We start from the raw sequence: 25,260 nt of genomic DNA, 5'->3' as shown, positions 1-25,260 counted from the left end.
CATAAATTACTTATATTTCCCTTGCTCCAGTTTCTTACTTGTGTATTTGCTTCATAATGAATGTTTTGTCAACTTGGATCTCGTCCGTGGCTATAGTCAGATTAGATTTATTCCCACTGGTATTTTACTGTCATCTTTGAAATTATCGTATGTATAGATGAAGACACTAGTTCAAAGACACTAGACAAAGACACAGTATATGAGTGAAACTCTGTATTTCAAGATAATTTATATGCAGAGACACTTGAGAGAAGAAAATAAGTGAAAGAAAGGAGAAAGAAAACTATTTTGTCTTATGAACTTCTGTCCTTACAGATTGATGATGATTCTCAGGTAATTACTGTAGTTGTGGTTTGTACGTTTTTCAGAATTTACTCTATATACACGTTATGTTATTATTTACGTCTCCATGACTAGAACCTAAACTTGATGAGGGCAGAATCCCTGCCAAGTACATAATAGGTGTGCAATGAATGAGTGTGCTTCTTTGAGTTGATGTGAGGGAAAATAAAATTTATTTTGTTGAATATTTTGTTTCCTAGTTGTTACAAGAAATAACCCTCAGAAGTAAACCTATAACTGACCATTATCAAGGACTTGAGAAATTCTTTATTTTTGGTAAAAATGAAAGACTCAACTTACTTCCTTCTCATAGCTTAGAATGCAGCTCTTGCAGTACCAGGAGTACACTTGCAGGTAAATTCAGATGTGAAATTAGATGACCTGTGAACCAACTTAATAATGTCTAACTCATTTATTTTTCTAACAATCCGTCCTCATCTTAGGAAATACTGGGCAATTCTATTCAATGAATAAAATCATTCTTCTTGTCTAGCTGAAATTATTAACCCTGTGTGAGTTGCCACGTATTTATATTTAGGCTATTATCAGAATATGAGAGGCATGGTGATAATGAAACAAGGGAGAGATCAATTTTAGAATTTAGAAATGTAGTCCTTACTAAACTGTAGAATAATAGGAACCCTCCAAATTACTTTATTAACTGTTGAGTATTACATGATGATTCTTAAATGCTTTATTAAAAACAATTCTCAAAGTCTCAGGATCTGTGAAGTTTCTAAGATGTATTGGTAATTTCCTTTTGAAAGCTAGGTCTTTGTGTCATCTCTTTCCTTAGATTTCCTGTGTTCAAATGTGTTTATCCATGTACAATTAAACCTTATACTGTTAAATACTTTTTAAAATATTTGTTTCTATTCAAAGACAGGTTTGTGTATAATATCTTTGCAATATAGATTTTATTTTTTATTTGTGATTAAGCTATGTGAATCTAATGTTTTTTATTGCATAATTATGAGATTTTGTATTTCATAGTACATAATTTACATTTCACTGTTATAAATTCTCATTCAGCTAAATATTCTTTAGTAAGGTGATAAATACAATAAACCCACAGCATAAATTTCCCTCCTTTTAAAGCTTTATATTATTTTTTCATTTTCCCATTTCAGGAGACAGAGAATGGATCCCAGACCATAGCTTAAGTGCATATGCTAATACGATGGTTGCCTTGGATGTCCAGCACAGTGCCTGGAACCTATCACCAGGTCGAACTCAGCAAAGGACAGGTAAGATTGGCTATGAGGCAGCAGAGCCATATTGATTGCTTACTTTGTTTATACTTGTTTCTTAGCAGTGTTCTACTAAACTAGTGCCATCGAGTCAATTCCAACTCATGGCAACCCTACGTGTGTCAGAATAGAACTGTGCAACATAGGATTTTCAATGGCTGATTTCTCAGAAGTAGATTGCTAGGTCTTTTTTCTAAGGCACCTCCGGGTAGACTCAAAATTGCCACCATTGCTGTTAGTAGTTGAGCATTTAAACATTTGCGCCACCCAGGTACTCCAAGTTTCCTACTAGGTACTTAAAAGTTAGTTCCTGCAGTTACGTAATTATTCACTTCACTAAATGTCCTAGACATTTCTATAAAAAACAGACAAAAACCAAGAGTAGTCATTATTCCTCTTAATAAACATGAATTATAGTCTTATTTTTTCTGTACCATGTATTAAGGAATAATATTTTTTAAATGTAGCTCAGGTTATGGTAGATTTTGAACAATTCTTATCTATACTCAATTTTATTACATTCTCAAGAAGCAGTTTATTTTCACTAAATTTTGCGTACTTTTCCACTAGGTCCATACTATGATCAGACAGACATTTGTGAAACAAATGGCTCAGGTTAGGATTACTGCTTGTAACTGTAATTAAGACAACTTAGTTCTAAACCTACTGCTCTATGTGTTAACCTTGGAACTTTGATTTCTGTTTATTTGCTAACCAAAATAATTGTAAGATTTCAACGTGATAACTCTTTTGACATGTGGAATCCTCGTTGTGCTGTTTTCCTAGTGAGTGCATGCAGAGAATTTTGACACCAGTAAAAGCAGTGATATTATTAGGTCACTAGCCTTGGTAGCGCAGTGGTTAAAGCGCTTGGCTGCTAACCAGAAGGTTGGTGGTTCCATCCCACCAGCAGACTGCCACATCTGCTTATGCAAAGATTTATAGCCTTGGAAACCTTATGCGGCAGTTCTACTCTGTCCTATAGGCTCACTATGAGTTGGAACTGACTCGACAGCAAAGATTTGGCTTGGGTTTGGATTGTTATTCATGATGAGCCCTGGTGGCACAGTGGTTAAGCACTTGGCTGGTAACCAAAAGGTCAGTGGTTCAAACCCAGCAGCTGCTCTATGGGAGAAACATGTGACAGCCTGCTTCTGTAAAGATTTACAACCTTGGAAACCTTATGGGGCAGTTCTACTCTGTCCTGTAGGGTCGCTGGGAATCGGAATTGACAGGACTGCAGTGGGTTTATTGTTATACATTAATACATGTTAACATAGGTTTGCTTTATGCCGAATTTCTCATGAAGTGTTAATAAGTAATGAATTAAGGCGATTCAACACATACATGTTGAGTATGCTAGCACTGTGCTAGTCGTTGGCAATAAAGGGTTGTGTAAGTCATGTTCCCTGGTCTTAAGGAACTTATGGTTTAGGAAAAATACTTCATAAAGTGAGCTCTTTGCCTAGGTGAAAAGGCTAGCTTCAAGCCAGAAATTTAATTGTATATATACGATTCCTCTATGTATGTAACATTTATGTATCTCTCATCCTAAACCCTATGATTAAAACTCCTGAACTAACTTAGGTCCTTTCCACATGCATTTATGTTGAGAATCTGTCAGATACAATTTTTTTAGTGGAAAAAATATCCATTTATGATAAATGTTTCTTGGGTCTATAATTAGGTATCCTCAAATCAAAGTCTAGAAAAGCTTCAAAAATTCTGGTTGCTTCTTCCAGAAGCAATGAGAAGGAACTGTTTTACGTCAGTACTGACGAAAACAAAATCATGTGTATGCTATGAGAAATTTGTTACTAAGACAAATCTTTATAAATAAGTAGACAAATGCATTTAAATATCAGTTTGGGAAGATCAGTTGCAATCAATGATTAATATAAAAAATTTTTGCTCGAGCACCTACTTTAGGCCAGGCATGGTCAGACACTGGTGACACACAATAAACCCCCATCTCTGTTGTTCAAGAGCTTACAGTCCAATTCAGAGGTTCTTCAGTGTCAGTGTGCACGTAATCACACAGGATCGTTATGTGCAGGGAATACTGTTATAACGCAAATTCGTGAACGTCAGTCTTTGAGATTCTGATTCCTTAAGACTGAGGGATTTGCATTTATGTTATCAACAACTTCATGTTATTCTGATGTAGATAGCTCAGAAATCATACTTTGAGAAAACTGCTGCATACATGCAAACACATAAATGACACCATACACTATATGATAAATTTTATAAAAGGACTGTGAGTAATCCACCTTTGGAGGTGGATGGGTAATTAAAAATAGTACATGCCATCAGCTATAATGGAGGTACATATGCAGTCATTTAGGAATAGGGATAATAAAAGAATTATTTTGCCATTGAAAACTGTAGATATGGAAGGTGTTAGAGACTAGGTGACCTTTCAGCTGATTCTTAAAAAATTAATAAGATTTTACCAGTCAGGGAAAGAAGGAAATGGATTTCTGGACAGAAGTAGTGGCATAAAATGAAACAAAACTTTCTTTACCATGCCGCAGGTCATAGGACACTTATATTCTGAACTGATGCTGATATATTAAAGGAATTCCAGTTTCCTTAAGATTTTAAATTTGTGAATGTAAAAGCATGGTAATTATAAAAGACTCATATGTAGTGTCTTAGACATCTAGGGCTGCTACAACAGAAATACCACAAGTGGATGGCTTTAACAAAGAGAAGTTTATTTCTTCACAGTAAAGTAGCTGATTCAGGGCATCAGCTACAGGGGAGGCCTTTCTCTCTCTGTTGGACTTCTCATCAATGTTCCCCCAAAGGTCCAAAGGATGAACTGCCCCCAGCATTGCTTTCTTGATGGTATGAGGTCCCCCTGTCTCACTGCTCACTCCTGTCTTTTATATCTCAAGAGATTGCCTCAGGACACAATCCAGTCTTGTAAATTGAGTCCTGCCTCACTAACACAACTGCCACCCATCCTCCTTCATTGACATCATAGAGGCAGGATTTACAACACATAGGAAAATCACACAATACTGAGAATCATGGCCCAGCCAAACTGATAAACACATTTTTGGGGGGACGTAATTCAATCTATGACATATAGTGAGTACTTATAACTATCATTGATTCCAAACTCCCCTCCCCCCATCAATACTGACTCCTCCCCCAACTCATCTTCCAGCCTCTGTAAATGGCAACACCATCCAAATATTGATTAAGTCTGAAATCTGGGAGTCGTCTTGACTCACCCACCACCTTCTTTTCATCTTTAGATCCTGTTGATTTCAGCATCGTAATCTGTCCCCATTCCAACCACTTCTGTGTTCATTGTTCCATTTTGACTCCAAGTCCATTATCTCTCACTTGTCTTCCAACTTCACCCCTCCCCAAAACATGCTGACATGTTTAATTTCCCACAAATCCCACTGTTTATAGTCATTGAGTGATTTGTTTCTATTTATAGTCAGGGAGTGAATCACATTTTCCATCTTCTTAAACCATAAATTGTATCCTGTATCCTACTGTTTCCTACAGCATTCATTCATCACACAGCAGTACCTAAGCTTGTCCTGCCCGTTCTCTTAACTTCATTTTCTCCTATGCTGACTTCCTTTCTGTTTTTTTGACAAGCTGCTTTTCTTACTCACTTCTTAGCCTTAGAATTTGTTCTTCCTTCTGATCTGGGATGCTCTGCAGCCTCCTCCCCCACCCCATAGCCTTCTTCATATGATCAGTTCTTTCCCATTATTTAATCACAGCCCAGATGCCTTCTCCCTAGAGAGGACTTCTGAAACCAACCCCCCCCCCCATCTAATAGTAGTGTCTTCAGTCCTTCTATCATATTTACCTTCTTTATCTTCCTCATAGCACCCATATTACATTATCTTACTTGTTTATTTTCTGTTTTCCCCCACCCCCTTTTGGAAAGAAAGCAAGGACCTAGCCTGTCCTGTTGATGAATGCATTCTCAGTTACAGAACAGGCACATTGCAAGTGCTCACTAAGTGTTTCTGAACCAGTGAAGCAGGATAGGAGGACTATATGTTAGTTTGCATTACAACTTGAGGGTAGGGGCAATGTCTCTTTCACTTTCGAATACACGGATCCAGACATAGTGCCTGGCAGTTTTAGGAACTGATAAATGCTCTTATAGCTGAATTGGATTGGTATTGATTCATAGGTTCTCAGGCTGGTGGGAATTTCAGACATCATCCTGTCCAACTTCCTAATTTTCCAAGTGAGATATGAATTGACATTTTCCAGGTCACAAGCTGATTTCTGTTTAGTGAAACTAGACAGTAAGGCTCTTGCTTCCCTTTCTAGCATTGTTTCCACTAAAACATCCTGCTAAATAAAATTTCCATATATGTGTCAAAAACTGTATTTCTATTTCTTTTCTGTGTAAATTCTCTGAATTTACACAGGATGTCAAGAATGTCAATAGACAATAGTGTTTTACAACATCTATTCAGAAGTAAATATTGGGCTCTTTGACTAGAATGTTATTTCTTTTAAAAATGTTGTCCAAAAAACATGTTGCAATGATTATTTCCCATCAAATTCTGATGTTTATCATTTAGAATAGTAGTAACAATTAGTATTGTATTAAACACTGTTCTGTGAGTGATTTCGGTTTTCTGTGACATTATCAGCATTCTTATGCCCTTCAGTATAACCCAAAGACACCACTGTATTTTATCTTCCAATATATGGTGTGATTTCATCAGTAATAATAGAACATATATTGTTTAGCTAACATCAACAACTGTTATATTTAGAGTATAACTATGATCAGGGCTAATTAATAGTTTCTTAAGATTATATTGCCAGTTGCAGTGCAAGTTACTCTACAAGTATGTTTCTCATGTTTATAATCTACAAACTGGACTATTATTTTTTTATTATGGAATGATCCCTTCAATTGTGACATTTTAATTGGTGCTAGTTGTAACTGTGTATCAAATCTTAACTCTAGTAATAACATTAATAAGTTTATATATTAAACATTAGAGGCAATAACATACTGACCTAAATGAACAACAAATAAATTAATTAAGGACCAAATTGGGACCTCTGCTGTATCTGTGTTTTAGTTACATTAAAATCTGAACATATTTCCAGTAATAAAAGTAACCTGTCCACTCACTGTGTGCTAAGCATGAGTCCAGTCAATCCCCTGTATAAATATTTTTTCAAATAAGATCATTAAAATCTGAACATATTTCCAGTAATAAAAGTAACCTGTCCACTCACTGTGTGCTAAGCATGAGTCCAGTCAATCCCCTGTATAAATATTTTTTCAAATAAGATCAATTACCCTCAAATACTGTGGCAACCAGCTGTTGTTGTAAGATTTCAGCAAGTGTTTGTACTCTTCTGTATTTTCTGAAGGGCATCTACATTATGTTAAATTTTTCTCACCTCATATTTGTCAGGATTGGAAGAAGTCCAGCCTTTAGTTTCCTTGCTAATAAAATTTTCCTTTTTGTTGATTTCAATAAAAAATGCTAAATGCCTTTGAATTTTACCTTGACTGAGATATAGCTCAGTACCTTTTAAAGCAGAAACAAGAGTATCGTTTTCTCCATAGACCTAGTCTGTAGATTTATATAGCTGAATTACTGTTATACTCACCTGTGCTGCTACTATTGTTATTACACTAGAATGGCATGGTATTCTTTATAAGTTCATTAATTATTTCATCTTCCTTAATTCAAACATTTTCTGAACTGGGCAAAAAAAAGTCACTATTCCAACTTTTGGGACAAAGAACTGGGACTTAAATAGATAAATTGGTTCACCCAAGTTCACACACATAGTAAATGATAGAACTGGAGTAGAATTTTTCTGGTATCATTCATTCAGCTTTTCACTACTCTTATCTCCTTCTCTTAACTATGATTATAGAAATATTTTATTGTTTTTCTTGATGGCTATGGATAAAATGGAGCCCTGGTGGCACAGTGGTTAAGAGCTCAGCTGCTAACCAAAAAAGGTAAGCAGTTCGACTCTACCAGCCACTCCTTGGAAACCCTATGAGGCAGTTCTGCTCTGTCCTATAGAGTCACTATGAGTCAGAATCAACTTGACGGCAACAGATTTGTTTGTTTGTTTTATGAATACAATATTGACTCTTTACATATTACAGATAAAAGGGGAAATCATTTTCAAATTCTAGCCACCAAAATACTTCTTCGGGATATTTATTTTTTCTTAAAACATAGGCACATTTTGCTAGTTACTTTTCTTCAGAATTGTCTGTGAGCACAAAGAGACGCAAAAGGTTAGAATCTTAATTTATTCATAATTTCATTCCAACAAAAATTGTTTTAAAAATTTATTTCTAAAATGTTCATTAAAATTGGTGCCCTTTGGGACTTACCTTAGTTAGTTTTAATTGCTTAAATAATTACATACTGCATTAAGATTCTTCTTAGGGTACTAGTTACATTCAGAGTAGATCTTTTAAGTTAAAAAAGAAAAGACAAACTCAATGGTCATTAAATGTTAAATACACAGCAACTGCCTGTATCTATTCTTCTGAATTTTACATTTTCCTTTGAGCTAAAAGAGTGGGCATAATGTTATATGACATCTGTTCAGACAAATCATGATTTTTATGATAATGATAACAGCACTACTTTAAAAGAATTCAATATTTTGAACAAAGCCAGTTTGTGTTAAGGGAATGCAAAGTTATCTTCTAATGTAAATTATTTATTTTTAGTATAATTACATTTATATAAATCAAAACAGTGGTTCAGTACATTTAAAAATTTACCTGTGGTGTGAATTTCTGAATCTGTACCTTAAAAATTGTCTTGACCTTTATTAAGGAATGTTTTGTGAGCAATGACAAATTATAAATTAGTTATGTTCTGTTGGTATACGATTGGAAGTGTATTTTTTTCCCTGCTATGAAATGACATGCTAACGTAACGAACAAAATGAATTTTTAAAATTGATTAATACAAAGTGGTGACTACCCTAGTTGAACAGAGTAATAACTTAGATCTGGGCTCCTGGAACTTTTCCGCTAAAGTGCTCTATAAGCAGAAGGTAGTGAACTCACATTTAGGCAGATTAGAGACGTGATCTCAATTTCTTTAAAGCCTTTGTTTTTCTAAAAATTCAAACAGATTTTGCATACTAGTCTATTTTGCTTCCATATTTGTTTTAATATAAAAATAAGTTACCTGCCATCAAGTGGAATTGTTACTCTAGGAAGTGGCACCATGTTTACTGCATGAGTTTTTTTTCACATTCAAGGCACAGCACAGAGTCGCCCTAGAATTTAAGAAACACAGCACACCACTTGGCCTTGGGATGCGTTATAATATTGGGTGTTGGTTTAGTCTGGAATTGACTTGGTTTACAGATGTTTTACTTTAATTAATATTAAAATCAGTTTCTTATTGTCTGAATGCAGAAAAATTAGGAGAAATCAACCCAGAAGTGTTCTTTATGAGAACAGGAAGAGTAATTTGGAATTAAAAGGTTGTAGTAAATAAAAATGGATGATCCACTTTTAGATAATCTGAAGTTGATTTTCTAGTCAACTCTGTTACATGAACTTAACTGCTCTAAGTGCGGGCAGGGTGCCGGTATTTTGTATCTTTAAGCATTCATTCAGAATTTTTTAAAAAAATCATTCTATATTTAAAATTTCTACTTTGCATTTTAGGCCAAACATCACAGAGACCTTCAACAGTAAATTTACCACTTTCCAACTCTGTTAAAAAAAGCTCCAGCTGCTTTTCTTCCTCTCATCTGCGACCAAGAAGTGCAGCTGCTCGATCATTATCTAGAGCTGCTTCTGAAATTTCAGAAATTGAATATATTGATGTTACTGACCACAATGAGCCTTTCTTAGACAACACTGCTGATCAGCAAGCCTTAGACAGTTTGGAAAAGGAATTAAACGAGCTGAGAAATCTCGCAGGTAATGCTTCTTTTTTTTTTAATATTAACCAGTAAAAACCAGTTGCCGTCTAATTGATTCTGACTCATGGAACCCCCATGTGTAGACAGGGTTAACTCCACCTTCTGCCTGATTCTTCATATCTTAGTCCAAGAAAACAAGGAAACAGACAAAAAAATCTTTACTTTTTTTCTTTAACCACCAAACTTTGTGTCTGTTTTCTTAGATATTCCCCTATATCCATCCTGAAAATGTTATGAAACATGTGGATGCTCAGCCACACCAGAGATGGTCTCACTTAGCCCATATAATACACAGTTAAATTGTGGTATAATGACCTTCATGAGCGCAGAAAAGAAAACAACAACAACAAAAAATCTTTCCACAAACCCAAACCAAAAAATAACCACTGCCGTCAAGTTGATTCCAACTCATAGCCACCCTAAAGGACGGCATAGAAGTGCCCCATAGCATTTCCAAGGTTGTAAATCTTTAAGGAAGCAGACTGCCACATTTTTCTCCCATGAAGCAGAATGGTGAGTTCAAAACACCAGCCTTTTAGTTAGCAGCCAAGTGCTAAACTACTGTTCCACCAGGGCTCCTCTTCACAAACTCCAAAAAGACCAAACCCACTGCCATTGAGATGACCCCATAGGGTTTCCAAGGCTGTAAATCTCTAAGGAAGTGGACTGCCACATCTTTATCCACTGGTGGTTTTGAACTGCCAACCTTTCAGTTAGCAGTCCATCACTTTAACCACTGTACCACCAGGGCTCCTTTCTACAAACCCACTGGGTGGTTAATCTCTGTAACTTTATGAAAGCCAGCTGTCCAGCCCCCTTGTTGAAGAATTGAGCTGTTACATCTTTCAAAGCAGTGCTTCTGATACTTTAATGTGCATACATCACCTGTGGATCCACTTTGGAATGCAGATTCTGATTCAGTAGGTCTGGGACAGGGCCAGACCTGGCAAATACACAGATGATGCCATTGCTGCTGGTTGGCTGACCACAGTTTGAGGATAAATTTATACTTGTGCATTCTATTTCCTAAACTGCAATGGGTATTAGTCTAACAAATATTATCCCTATTCTAGAACATGCAAAGGGCTGGTTCTATAACAAAATAACAGGGGAAATAATCTCATTTTCATCAGAAATCCGTTCACACAGTTTGTTAGAAGACAGTTGCAGTTACAACAGGCAGACTGGGAAGTTTTCTGGGTTTCTATATTCTGCACTTGTTCCTCCTTTGTTTTTTTAATATTAGTGACATCCACCTTTATTTCACCTTAGAATGACAATTTTGCTATTTTTCTAAAAATGAAACATCTTGGTTTTGAAAATTTAAGCACTACAAAAAAGAAAGCCAAAAGAAAAAAAAATCTTATTACCCTGAAAATAACCATTATTAACATTTGATGAGCATCATTTTAAGTATTTGTCTATTTATGTCATAAGTGCACATATAAAATATATAGTTAGAAGGAAGAATAGATTGAAGAAAGATGAAGATGGTAATTTATAAAAAGAGATTTATACTTTGCAAAATACTTGAATAAAATTATTAAATACACATTTACCCAACTTAACAGAAGAAAAATTGAAACGAAACTAAAGGCAATCATATAATTCAGATAAACATTTTTTTCACCACAAACATATTAAGTTGAACCATGTGAAATTACTTTTTTTGTAGCCCTCAAACAGAGGAATATTGGCAATTCTTATAGTCCAAACTGAATTTTTTATTTTTTATTTTATTTTATTTTTTATTTTTTTATTTTTATTATATTTTATTGTACTTCAGGTGAAGGCTTACAGAACAAATAGTTTCTCATGAAACAGTAATACACATATTGTTTTATGACATTGGTTAACAACCCCACAACATATTAACCCTCTAACTTCTCAACCTTTTTTTTTTTTTTTTGGTGAAAATACACATAACCAAAGATACACCATTTCAAAAATTTCAACATACACAGTTCGGTGACTACGCTCTTCCAGTTGTGCTGTTATTCTCACTTAAGATGAAGGCTTACAGAACAAAAGAGTTTCTCATTTAACAGTTACTACAAATGTTGCCCTATGACAGTGGTTAACAATCTCACAACACATCAACAATATCCTTACTCAACCTTGTTACGGGGCTGTCCACTCCCAGGCTGAACAGTGAACCTCGGAGGTAACTTCACCACTGAGCTAAAAGGGAGTCTGGGGGCCGTACTCTCGAGGTTTCTCCAGTCTCCTTTAGGCCAGTAAATCTGGTCTTTTTTTTTGTGAGTTAGAATTATGCTCTACATCCTTCTCCAGCTCTGTCCAGAACCCTGTCTTGTGATCCTGGTCAGAGCAGTCAGTGGTGGTAGCCGGGCACCATCTAGCTGTACTGGACTCAGTCCGGTGGAGGCCTTGGTAGCTGTGGACAATTAGTCCTTCGGACTAATCTTTACCTTGTATCCTGTTCTCTTCATTCTCCCTTGCTCCAGAACGGATGAGACCAGTGGAGTATCTTAGATGGCCGCTCACAGACTTTTAAGACCCCAGACACTACTCACCAAGGTAGAATGTAGACCATTGTCTTTATAAGCTGTGCCATGTCAATTGAGCTAGATGTTCCCTGAGACCATGGTCCTCACAGCCCTCCGCCCAGCAATTCAGTCCCTCAGGGACAAACTGAAATTTTTTGAAAGATCACTTTAAAAATTAAGGAAAGAAGTCAAAAGAAGCAGGAAGGAGTTGAGGTCATTTTTAACTATGTGTTTTCATTTCAGAGAGTGATGATTAAATCCCTATAATAAAAGATGAGGATTTATTTGTTGGTTAATATTTTTTAACCACATAAAATTCTAGATAGTATAGTTATAATTATTTTTATTTTGTTAAGGTTTCCTTTTATTTTCTTCCTCTTAGTGAAAATTCATATGGATTAAATGCTCAATACCAGTGTATTTATTGTAACTTCCCAATCTTGAGCCTTTTATTCTGAATCCTTTCTAGAAGGTTTGATTATGACATTCTTGAGAATGTCTGTATTTTTTCTTTGTTTTATTGGTGTGCTGTCTAGATTTATTTAGTGGATCATTATTTCTATTCCTCTGTACTTGGTAGACATTTCTCCAAGGTCTTCTGACCCTGAATATGGTGCTAGTTAGTTCTTTATGACAGTTTTTCAATTTAACTTTTGTTTGAATGAATTAAATTGTCAGTTGCTTCTTTTTCCCCCAGGTAAGGCTCATGGAAGGAGCCCTAGTGGTGCAGTGGTTAAGTGCTCAGCTGCTAACTGAAAGGTTGGCAGTTTGAACCCACGAGCTTGAACCCACGAGTTTGAACTCAGGAGAAAGACGTGGCATTCTGTTTCCATAAAGATTTACAGCCTTGGAAACCCAATGGGACAATTCTGTTCTGACCTACAGGGTCAATATGAGTCAGAATTGACTTGATGGCAATGGGTGGGAAGGCTCATGGAAGCCTGGTGGCACAGATGATTAAGCACTCAGCTACTAAATGAAAGGTTGGCAGTTCGAACCCACTTAGAGGAGCCTCATAATTAGGGCCTGGCAGTCTGCTTCTGAAAGGTCACATCCATGAAAACTCTATGAACCATAGTTCTACTCTTGTAACACATGGTGTCGTGATGAGTTGAAATCGACTTGATGGCACCTGTTTTTTGATTAGGGTTCATTGTAGCTCTATTACCTAGGTTCTTTCAGTTTGAGAATGTGTTTTACTTTTATATTTGAATGGCAAATTGACTGAGAGTAATGGAGTATTCTCAGGTCGCTTTTCTCTTGGACTTTGTACATACTGATTTATCATTTTTCTGGTTTTTCATTCTGCTGTGATGTAGTCTAAACCACTCCCACCACAAAAAAACAAAAAAAAAAATCATTGCCATCGAGTCGATTCTAACTCGTAGTGACCCTATAGAACAAAAATAGAACCACCCCATAGAGTTTCCAAGGAGTGTGTAGTATTTGAACTACAGACCCTTTGGTTACCAACCGTAGCTATTAATCACTATAGTACCAGGGTTTCTAAGTAGTCTAAGACCACCATGATTTTTATGTGTCACCTTCTTTCCTGATTGGATGCTTGAAGAATTTTTTTCTTAATCCTTGACATTCAGTAACTTGACCAGGATTGTGTTTCAATTTCAATAATTCATCAATTTCTAAAACAGGGTTCTCTTCCCATCCACAGAATAAGTTCCTTCTTATTCTCTGAGAAATTTTCTGCTATTGTATTTTTGAATTGCTCTTCTGTTCTACTTGACTTTCTCTTGCCGAGAAACCATTTTCTGTAAGTTGGATCCTCTTTGTACAATGTATTTACTTATGTTTTCTTCATTTGTTTAAAACAGTTTATATTTTCCTTGCATTTGCTGTGATAATCTGGTTTGTCCTTTGCATTAGGATCTTAATTTTTCACTGGGCTTTATTATTTTGTATTCTTAATTAGTTCTCTAATAGTGTTGCTTTGGCTTTTTTTTTTTTTTTTGTAATTTTTTTATTTTGATATAGTTTTCAAACTTATAGAAAATTTGCAACAATAGTATAAGGAACTCCTGTATACCTTTTACTCAGTTTACCACTTATCTTTTGCCTCATTTGCTTTTCATTTATTCTCTCTTTCTTCTCTCTGTCTATACACACAATGTTTTTGTTTGTTTTTTGAACCATCTGAGACGATGTTAGAAACATCACATTCCTTTACCAACCAATAGTAAATTTTTCGTGTGTTTCCCAAGAACAAGGACATTCTCCTACATGAGACCACAGTAAAATGATCAAAATCAGGAAATTTAACGTTGATAGAATACTATTATCTAATCCACTGCCCATAATTAATTTTCTTCAGTTGTCCCAATAATGTCCATTACAGCTTTTTCTTTTTCTTCTGATCTAGAACCCAGTCCAGGAACAGGTGACCATTCAATTTTTTCCCTTAGTTTTGTTATCTCCCTTTTGAGTTTTGACATTTTGTTATTTTATCTGTAAGATTAATTTTTGCACTTTTTGAGAAGTTTGTTTTCATTATTTCTTTAGTACTCAAAGGCCTTGTGGGCAAATTTCCTGTGGTCCTGATCTATGTTTTCTACCAGGTTGGTCTTTTACGTAGTTGTTCTTTGCCATGCTATGGATTCTTGAATATAGTTTGTTTGTATAACTAGTTGCTGTGTCACTTCTTTGTATCGTACTTGCTCATGTTTATTGTGGGTGGGTTTGCTTATATGTTCTGTCTTTTTTGAGGTAGTGAGACTTTAATGAGACCTAATGATCTTTTCTTTGGATGTACTGTTTGTGGACTGGGTATTGCATGGATTTCTGTACACTCTGGGCTCAGAGGCGTGGGGAGGGGAAGATAAAGGAGTAGGGAGCACAGTTCCCTTAGTTGGAGGATCTGAGCTCTTTTGTCTTTTACTGGATTTTATTTAAATGTGGAACTTGATTTAATTTCAAGTGCATTCCATCCCTTTAGGGACACCTGCAGATTTGCAATTTTCTGTCCTCTTTCGTCTTATGGTGTGTTTTTTCCCCTTGCTTTTCTCCAAATAGGGGTGGTATTAGTGAGACTTCTCAGTATTTTTTTTTACTCTACCTTTTCTATTTCTAGTTTGGTGTGTGTTTGTGTGTGTGTGTGTATTTTGTGGGGGGATAGATAGGGTCACTATAGGGTCACTATGAGTCGGATTCAACTCAACGGCAACAGGTTTGGTTTTGGGTTTTGGGAAGTACAGCAGTAGCACCCAGCCACACCTGAATGAGTCTTGTGCTTATTTCCTTGTTTGCCCCTTTTCAAAATTTATTGTTTACTTCTTGTATCTCTTGTTTTAGTTGTCCTTTAGTTCCAATTGTCATTTTTCTTTTATTTTTATCAGGAACTAGGGGAGTAGAGTCTGTGAGCCATTTTTACTCATCATTCTAAATTACTAACAATCTAACATAAGTCTCTTTGAAGATAATTCTCCATTAAAGGCCAATTCTAACATGAAGTATGCCAGGTCTGAACTGGATCTAAAAGAATAACCAAAACCACACCAAGCCAGTTTCCAATGAGTCAGTTCCAACTCATGGTGACGTCACGTGTGTTACGTAGAACTGTACTCCATAGGATTTTCAATCACTGTGATCTTTTGGAAGTAGATTGCCAAGGCTTTCTTCCAAAGTGTCTCTGGGTAGATTTGAAACCAACCTTTCCATTAGTAAAAAACCCAAAAAACCAAGCGCGTTGCTGTCAAGTTAATTCTGACTCATGACGATCTCATGTGTTGCAGAGTAGAACTGTGCTCCATAGGGCTTTCAGTGGCTGTGAAATTATGGAAAGAAGCCTTAGTTGCCCAACAGTTAAGCACTTGGCTGCTAACCAAAAGGTTGGTGGTTCAAACCCACCCAGTGGCTCTATGGGAAAAAGACCTGGCAACCTGCGTCTATAAAGATTACAGCCTAGGAAACCCTATGGGGAAGTTCTACTCTGTCACATGGGGTTGCTATGAGTCAGAATCAGCTCGATGACACTCAAGAACAACGACCTTAAGGGAGTAGATTGCCAGTTCTTTCTTGTGCAGTGCTGCTGGGTGGATTTGAACTGTCACCCTTTTGGTTGGTAACCAAAGTCTTATTCATTTCCACCACCCAGGGACTCCAGAAGGATAACCATATATTTTTTTCATCAGAAAACAAGGGTTTCTTTTTTGATAAATTGATAAATTCCATTATTTTCAAATAAAATACAGTAGTTTACAAAGCAGTAGTCTTTTTTTCCACTTCAAATTTATCACTTTGTGTTCTTATATGCTTCACTTTTTTCCCGTGTCACTCACTTTTTCATACACTGACATCAGTATTTTAACGTGAACACAGAGCATTTCATACATGAAAGTAAGCACACACTGTGTAGCCTGTCAGCAGGGGCTTTTCTGATGGCCCAGCAGCAGAACACAGCCGCTTCCTTCTACTTGACCCAGTAACGGCTTTCTTTCTGTTCAGAAAGCTTGGCTTTGGATGAGTGCACAGCTTTTGGAAAGACTCACCTGATAGTCAGTGAGGTGACACATACTGTGGTAAAATCAGATGCCATTCCAGAAAATTCACTAATTCTGCATGTGGCATTTTTAGTCTGTTTTAGCTTCAATAGACAGAAAAATTCCACTCACATTTCACTACTCACTCTGCAGTCAGGAAAAACTCCTCAGGGGTTTGGTCTCACACAGACATAGTCACACACTGGAGACTCTTATACAAATGTAAATGTGTTCGCTTTCCAGTGAAAGCTGCATTTTTGTGAGCAGCTCTCCTTCTGACTTGTTTTCTGTTAGCTCTGGGATACATTAACTGCCTTTTTCTCAGTTCTATTGGAAACAGCCGTGCCAGGGAGCTGGGAGAAGAAAGGACAGAAAATAACTACATTAAGTAAAAGCTGTCCTTGTTTCTCTTTTGATTTAGATTGCTGAAAGGAGCTGGAGGGGCAGGGAAGGCAGGGAGTGAAGGTTGCAGATACATCTTCCTGCTGCTTCAAGAGTGGGGAGGCAGCAGAGCAGGATGGTTGAGAGCCCAGGCTCAGTGGTCAGATGGACTAGCTAGCCCATCACCTTGGGCAAATTATTTTCCTCATCATTCTTTGCATCAGATTATGTATATGAAACATGAAAATATCAATAGAATCTGTCTCATAAAATTGTTTGATGATTTTATGACATTATTTATATGAAAAATTATATTTATGAAAATTTCTCTTTCCCTTTATTCACACGCACTTAACAGAGCCTAAAACCTGTTACTGTCTAGTTGATTCCTAGTCATAGCAATCCTGTAAGACAGAGTAGAACTTCCCCATAGGCTTTCCAAGGCTGTGATCTTTACAGAGCAGACTGCCACATCTTTCTTCCGTGGAACGGCTGGTGGATTTGAACTGCTGACCTTTCGGTTAGCAGCTGAGCTCTTACCCACTGCACCAGCAGGGCTCCATATGAGCCCTATGGGAGTTAACTAGATCAAGTAACTGAAGAGGGTACTTTTTCCTAAACAAAAAAAAAAGAATAAAATTCTACCTGTGAAATAAAACAGTGAGGCAGGGACTTCCTGTTCATAGGTTGACCATCTAGTAATGTATTAAACTGTAAAAAGACTATTCTAATTGGGATGTATAGTGAGGAAATTAACTAAATAACCCTTGTAAAGACAGCCAGGCTACAATGGGCTAGAATGGCACTCTTTTTGCTTTAGGGCTCCTTTGAGTTGCAGAAAGAAAAAAAAAATGAGGGTACATATAAGTGAAGGGCAACACATTAAAAAACAATCTGATATAAGCACTATGAAATCATTCGATCAGTAATAATACTTAGCTGTTTTTGTATGTAATGCTGCCTCATTTGATCTTAATAGCTACTCTGTGAGGTAGACAGAGCAGGTGCCCGTCTTAATCTCCACTTTTGGGATATAGTACCTGAGCCTATGGCGATGTAGTACCTGTATCATGGTCTCTCCTGTGCACACAGCAGAGCTGAGGCATAAACCCAGCCAAATTTACCTCCATGCTTGTTTGTCTTGCCACCATACCACAATGCTGCTTAAATAATTTGAAAACATTCCAGCCAATATTGTCACCATTTAAGAGAGAGAAATGTGGGCAGAGTGAAGATAAGGGGAAGAATGCATGGATAGAGAAAGAAAAGGAGGGATAAGCAAGGCAAAACATAGTAGAACAGGGGAAGAGAGATGAGGGGAGGAAAACAAGGAGGCAGAATGGGCTGAGAATGGGGCTCATAGACTCCAGGGCCAGTGTCCTGGTGTCACAGCCTCCTAAATATGCAATGTAAACATGTAGCTATGCTAAATAGTCCTTTAGAAGTTTTTTTCCCTTGTTTCTTCTTGTAAAATACCCTGTTTACTTTGTTTCCATTCTTTGAAGCTTTTACATGTTGCTTTGTTCCTTTTTTCTTCCTTCCTATTATTCAAATGGAAGTCCCTGGGTGGCACAAATGGTTAAGAACTCCACGAATAGCAAGATCGGAGGTGCAAACCCACCCAGAGGTACTTCGGAAGACAGGCCTGGTAATCTGCTTCCCAGAGGTCACAGTTTTGAAAACTGTATGGAGTAGTCTACTCTTCACACGTGGAGTTGCCATGAGTCAAAATGGTCTCAACAGTAACTAACAACATTATTCATACAAATGTTTATTCCCTGTAGAGTACAGTTTTATGCATGTATTTTAAATGGCTTGAATTTTAGAAATACACTCTAGAACTCTATGTTTAGTCACTTGTTTTCCTCTTTTCCTAATTGTTTATTACTCCACTTAAGAGATACCTCAGTGATCAGAGAGCATGCAGTCTTCACTCCTGGGAGAAAATTGTCTTAACACCAATCCATTGCTCAACAATTGTGGACTGTTTTGACAGTTATAAAGTAAAATTTCCAATATAAATGCCAATCCAGTCTTACCTGGCCGTGTATTAGAAAAATCAGGAGACTTAGTTTTCTGTTCAATTGAGCTTTTAGGTTCAAAACTAACTTACAATAGTGTTTTTATAAGCAGTTGTATTTTTCCCTGTTTTTGTTTTTTCTTTCTAAAATCCAGTGATGTCACATTTGCTCCTGTTAACTTCACAGGGAATTCTGAAACATGTGTTTTAGAATGAATAATTAATTCCAGAAATATAGGCTCATTCTATTTCCACTATCTCAATTAGCTCTATTCTGATGCAATTAGAATTCAGTTTGACTGTCTCTCCTGGTGGTATTTTTTACATCTAAGAATGACTTTTGGGTTGTAGTACTGTAATTCCACCAATTCCAAATCCTGAAATTTATCTGCTTCCCCATGAGTAGGATTCCCTATCACTGGGGCATGTAAAGGTACTTTGGATACGTGTCTTCTTTCATCTTGTGGAAAAATAGGACAAAAGATGATAGCCTAAAATTAGAGAATTAGATTCTGGAGCATAGCAATTTACAATATCAAAACCTTTTGCCGTCGAGTCGATTCTGACTCATAGTCACCCTATAGGACAGAGTAGAGCTGCCCCATAGAGTTTCCAAGGAGCGGCTGGTGAATTCGAACTGTCAGTCTTTTGGTTAACAGCCAAACATTTAACCACTGCGCCATACAGGCAAACTAAAAAACTCAGGTCTAGTTCCAGCTCCTCTATCATATGGCTGTGTGAGTTTAGACAGGTTACCAATTCTTTGTGGGGCCTTAGTTTCCTAATCTCTCACATGAAGGGATGGAAGCACAGCCACTCCCCACTTATCAGCATGGTTAGATTGCAAAGACCAGGTTGTTATGCAAAACCAGTGTTACACGAAAATGGAGGATGACCACATCAGATCACAAAATGGAGGATGACTATATCTTACATAACTGCCACTTACATCATTATATAACTGCCAAACCACTGAGAATCATGGCCTAGCCAAGATGATACATAACCTTAACCATCAAAGCCAGTGTTACTCTCGCCTCACACCTCAACGTTCATTACTGCCAGATATATGTCATTAATGTGCAAAAGAGTCAGTTAGTAGATTTTTTACTATTACTGTAAATGTGAAATGTCAAATAATGAGTTAGTGGATAAGTAAGGAGAAGTTGTCGTCAAAGTTTTCAAAAATTTGGACTGAGGAGTTTATTTTTTCAAAATTAATCTTATATAGATCCCCAATATTTAAACTAGATTAAGTAAAGTTGTCCTGATTGCTTTGGAGACAGTAGAAGCAGGAACCTCATCCCTAAAACCAGTTGCCGTAGACTCATTTCTGACTCATGGAGACCTCATGTGTGTCAGAGTAGAACTGTGCTCCATAGGATTTTCAATGGCTGATTTTTCCAAAAGAGTCACCAGGCCTTCCTTCCGAGGCAACTCAAAGTGGACTTGAACCTCCAACCTTCAGGGTAGTAGCTGAGCACATTGACCATTTGCACCCCTTAATTTATCCATTTGTCATAATTTGCAAGTCACTGTGTTAAATAATTTTAAGGCCTCTTCCAGCTCTAAAGTGTATTGAGGTCTGTCTTTCAACTGGAATAGTCTAAGTTACTTTCACTAGAGGAATCTCTGCTTGCTCAAAAACTTCAAGTTGATACTAACCAACCCCCTCCAAAAACAAAATAAAATAAAATAAAACTCTTCAGTCAAGTGTAGAATACGTGTACCTTAGTGTTTAGTCCTCTGACCAGGAGGATGTTTACTTGGCAATTTCATGAGAGTGAATATGGATACTTCGGATAGCTCTTACAACTGCATCAATGACAGAAAGCATTACAGCATTTCTAATGTAGTAATGATATTTATTTCTATACTTGAATTTTTGGTAATTCATATGAAGACATTTTATTTTTTTAATTAACACCATCTATTTGTCCTTACCTAGTCTGAATCATAGGCCAGCTTCATGAAAAGGGAGAAGATTTAAGACTTCTCCTCTTTCAAATACAAATGGTTATTATCTATCCAAACTAAAGCAAGAAAGCAAAGATAGGAAGGACAGCTTTGCCAAAGCTAACCTTTTGCCTCAGACTGTGTGGGGGTAAAGCTTTTATTTCCAGAGGAAAAAAAGAAATAATGAGATGTTTAATATCCAGTCAAGTTGAGGAGATGCACAATATTCTAGCTTTAAAAAGGATAACTTGGTTTTCTTTGAAATTTTGTGATCTCAGGACATTTGATACATTTTTAAAGTATATATTCAAAAATCGATATGATTATGGTGACTTGGTACCTAGGCCCTAATTTGCCATCTCAGATCAAACATACCTCACCCTCTGATCACTCCACAAATAGCTGCACAGAAAATTGAAAGATGATTAAAAATCTGTACTGACACTCTTTGTACTGCTTGTAGTTTACTCGGATTAAACTTTCAGCACCATATGCTGTGCGTTTATTGAATTTATGTGTTGACAATGCATGAAATAAAATATTCCAGATCCTTCAGAAAAACTTTACAGCCTAACCTCAGAAGAGTCACCAGCCTTCAACAGCCGTTTGCAGAATACAAGTGAGATTACCACGGATTTCCTTAAGATCTCACACTCAAGGGGCCCCTGTGGAGTTGAGGAACAGAGGTAGGTTAAGCCTGCTGCATAGGCGTAAAAATAGTGCATAGTAAAATTTTTGACAAGCCCATCTAGTTACTTGTACTCTATGTCTTAGTTATCTAGTGCTGCTGTAACAGAAACACCACAAGTGGATTGCTTTAACAAACAGAAATTTATTTTCTCACAGCTTAGGAGGCTAGAAGTCCAAATTCAGAGTGCGGGCTCTAGGGGAAGGCTTTCTGTCTCTGTCAGCTCTGGAGGAAGGTCCTTCCTTGTCTCTTTGAGATTCTGTTCCTGTACGGTCTGCACGTGGCTTGGCCTGTGTCTTCCCCATCTCTGCTTCTTAGCTTGCTTATTTAATCCCTTTTATATCTCAAAAGAGATTGACTCAAAATACACCCTATACCAATCCTACATCATTAACATGACAAAGACAACCCATTCCCAAATGGGATTATAACCACAAGCATAGAAGTTAGGATTTACAACACATATTTTTGGGGACACAATTCAATCCATAACACTCTATAAAGAAAAATTGTCCTAAAATGTGTGCTTTGTATAAACCATTCTTTGTAAAATGTTTGGTTCCTTTTCTGACCTCTTAGCAGGATTTAGTAAAAGGCTTATGAAGTTGCTACTTTAACTTGAAGAGAGAGTTCTGCTGTATAATGCATATCAGAAAAATGAAAAGACATTTGGAATTGAATAATCCTTCATCATTTCTTCTCATAATGAAAGACAGTTGCATTACTTGCATTAATTAACCTAATAAATTTCAATGCTTTGCATTAATAGAATTTTACCCAATATGAATACAGTTTTTAAAAGAGTATTAAGAAGTTTCTTTCTTGAAATTGAATGTAGATTGTTAATAATAGCGTATTTTAATTTGCATCACTTCCTCAGTGATCAGTTTATAAGGGACATAAGTTATACCACTAAATGCTTCTGAAAAGTAATCTATTGTTTTTGTTTAGTACTGACAACCTGAAATTCCTTCAAAAAGGAAGAGGCTTTCTCTAGAAGGATAAGATTAAATGTAAAAATAAAAGTGCCTTGAATTATGAATCCCTTTGATTGCTTTGAAGTCTCATATGCAGTAAAAGGGAATCTGTTATTGTCTTTCTGAAGGAGAAAATCCTTAATTGTTAGATTTTTGCATTTGTAACACCACTTAAATAAAAATAAATTAAAAAAAAAAAGCAAAAAGCCAAGGGGTCATATAAAGTTGCTAATTGTTTTTTCCTAAAAGTATCCTTAAAAACAAACTAAACCTACCACTTACTCTCACCATCATTTCACAGAAAAAAATAACATTTAATACTAAAAACTTAACCAGAACATACAGAATAAAACACAATTCTTTAACATTATAAATTCCATGAAAAAGTCACCACCATGTTATTATTTTCTCTTCTCTTTTTGGACAAGTGAAAACTTTACCACAGTTAGATCTGCAGTGGTCCACAGACCAGAGTTTCGAAACTGCTGGGTTAGGATTTTTTTTTGTATAAAAAACAATCCAAATAACAGTTCTATCCAGCACAGGGTGAACTATTTTATATTATTTAGTGGCATACATGGGCAGAAAATCTAGATAATTTAGAACCAAAAAATCTGAATTATATAGGCTCCCCTCTGTCCCCCATTCTACTTGTCTTCCCAAACCTCAGACATCTACATGCTGGAGTTTCCACCTATTCCCACCCCCACTACAAATACAAAAAATAAAATAACTGTATAACTACTGTCATTAATTTTGGCTTTGGCATATCTTGACTGGCTATCCACATAGTCCTAATTTACTGTACACAAAAGAGGTGATTTATCTGGCCATCTATTCATTGGGTTTCTGTTAACCAGCCAATGTAATGATGAATGTTCTTGATGATGACCCTGAGGCTCTGCAAGTTTCTGAAATGCCTTCTGAACCACCAATGAAAGATACAACCAGAGACCATAAAAATCTTCTCCTTGGTTCCACTGTGGCTTTATTTCTTGGGAGAGTGAGAACGATGAGAATTTTTGATTAAAAGGAGGCATAGTGTATTGGGCACTTTGAAAATTATGGCCCCAGTCTGATACAACCCCCTCACCTCTGCCTACCTCCAATGACTTCAAGGTATGTTATATTGATCCAAAGATAAGTAAAGAGTTGAAACCTAGTTCTGTATATTGTGTATTGATCTTTTAATGTATTTCCAGTTCTTCTGGGAAAGATATCAAAATTCCATCTTGGCTGACACTTTCTGAGAGCAGTACAGATGAGGATGAAGAGGATTTTCTTGACAAGCAACATGTCATCACACTACCATGGTCAAATAATACTTAATCATTTGTTCATTATTTTTTCCATTTGTACCCAGGGTAAAGAAACAACTGAAAAAAAGTAACCAAGTGATTACTTGCCTAGGTGCTGGAGATTTTGATTATTAATGTCTCTTATTTCAAAGCTTGCAGACTAATAAAAGTTAGTGAAATTATAAGTTTATAAGCTTTTTCTTCAAAGGATATATGTCAAACATAAATCTATATTACAGATCATATTAGTAAAATTTGGTGAACTTTAAGAATTAATGGTTATAACTGTGTCTATAGAATGTATCATAGAATGGAACATGATTACATTTTAAGTAATATTTGATGGTTAAGTTATATTTTAAATAATGATGTCACCAACAAGAATGTACATTTGACTGCCAAATCACACTTGACAGTATCACCGTTTGAGCCTGGAATCCAGTTTTACTTTGGTAATTACAGTGAGTTTTTGTTATTGGTGTTAGTTTTTGAAGTTTATAGACATTCTGGTAGCTTGTTATTCTCTGTTCTAGTAAAACATAGAAAAGATCCTCAAGCATCTTATTTTGGGGAGGTCAGTTTGAAGGACTGTTGCGATGCTTAAAGGAAATAACGCCAGTGAAGTATTTTGCTAGTCTTGGGTAGCAGTAGTGGTAGTGTCCTGGTAGTGTGTGTGTGCTGGGGTTAGTGTGTGTGTCAGGTTTCCATGATCTCAGAATTCAAGAGCTTGAGAAAGAGCAGGACAAGACATGGGGGGATAGTTTTATCATTGTCACTTTGTGACATTTTAGGACCCTTTCTCATTTTCGTTGTTCATTGACTTCTCAAAGAGATGTCCCTGCAGATTGGCTCTGCCCTCACCGCTACGTAGCCATGCCTCAGTGTTCAAACTCTTTTGTCTTCTGTTCTCTGTGATCCTGGGTTGTAATTCCTTGCACAAGATTGATGGTTGTTTATTGTAAATTTGTCTTTGAAACTTCTTCCGTGTTATCAATAAAGTATACTGATGTTTACACACATCATCACCTGATAGGCTAGGAAGTGATGATGATGAGACCTATAACATTTCTATGTCTTTTAATATAAAAACAACCTTTATTTAAACTGATTAACACAAGTTAACATTAAGTAATCAGCAAAGCCAATCGTACTTTCAGAATAAAATGTTTCAAAAGAAATAAATATCTTAAAAAAAGTGTGACTCTTCCTAGATTTTTACTGTTCTCTTAGGACTTCCTCTGCAAAAATCCCATAAAGAGACAGTGATGAGCCACCCTTTAATCTTCATCATTTGTGTCAAAAGCCTTCCTGGCCTCTTTTCCTGAGGCTGCTGGCTCTCTGAATTTTAGTATCTACAGTTAAATTGGGGATTGGCTGCGCATCTGTTAAAGTGGGAAAATATGTTAT

At 36.4% G+C, this 25,260-nt stretch overlaps 1 protein-coding gene across 2 annotated transcripts in view; it reads left to right on the top strand.

Annotated features, from left to right (window-relative positions):
* Positions 1-23,884, top strand: part of ZBBX (zinc finger B-box domain containing) — a 128,177-nt gene extending 104,293 nt beyond the window's left edge. The window contains exons 15-19 of one of the 2 annotated variants that reach the window (XM_004383433.1): positions 543-696; positions 1,473-1,589; positions 9,274-9,531; positions 21,438-21,576; positions 23,758-23,884. In XM_004383433.1, coding sequence (XP_004383490.1) covers positions 543-696; positions 1,473-1,589; positions 9,274-9,531; positions 21,438-21,576; positions 23,758-23,884 — 795 coding nt within the window. The remainder of the gene's footprint in view (positions 1-542; positions 697-1,472; positions 1,590-9,273; positions 9,532-21,437; positions 21,577-23,757) is intronic. The other variant, XM_004383434.1, reaches the window with a different exon arrangement.
* The last annotated feature ends 1,376 nt before the right edge of the window (positions 23,885-25,260 follow it).

Source organism: Trichechus manatus, unplaced genomic scaffold, assembly GCF_000243295.1.
Source record: "Trichechus manatus latirostris isolate Lorelei unplaced genomic scaffold, TriManLat1.0 scaffold00110, whole genome shotgun sequence".
Taxonomy (NCBI): Eukaryota; Metazoa; Chordata; class Mammalia; order Sirenia; family Trichechidae; genus Trichechus; species Trichechus manatus.
The sequence above is the reverse complement of the archived record's forward strand: the minus strand, read 5'-3'. Positions and strand labels throughout refer to the sequence as shown.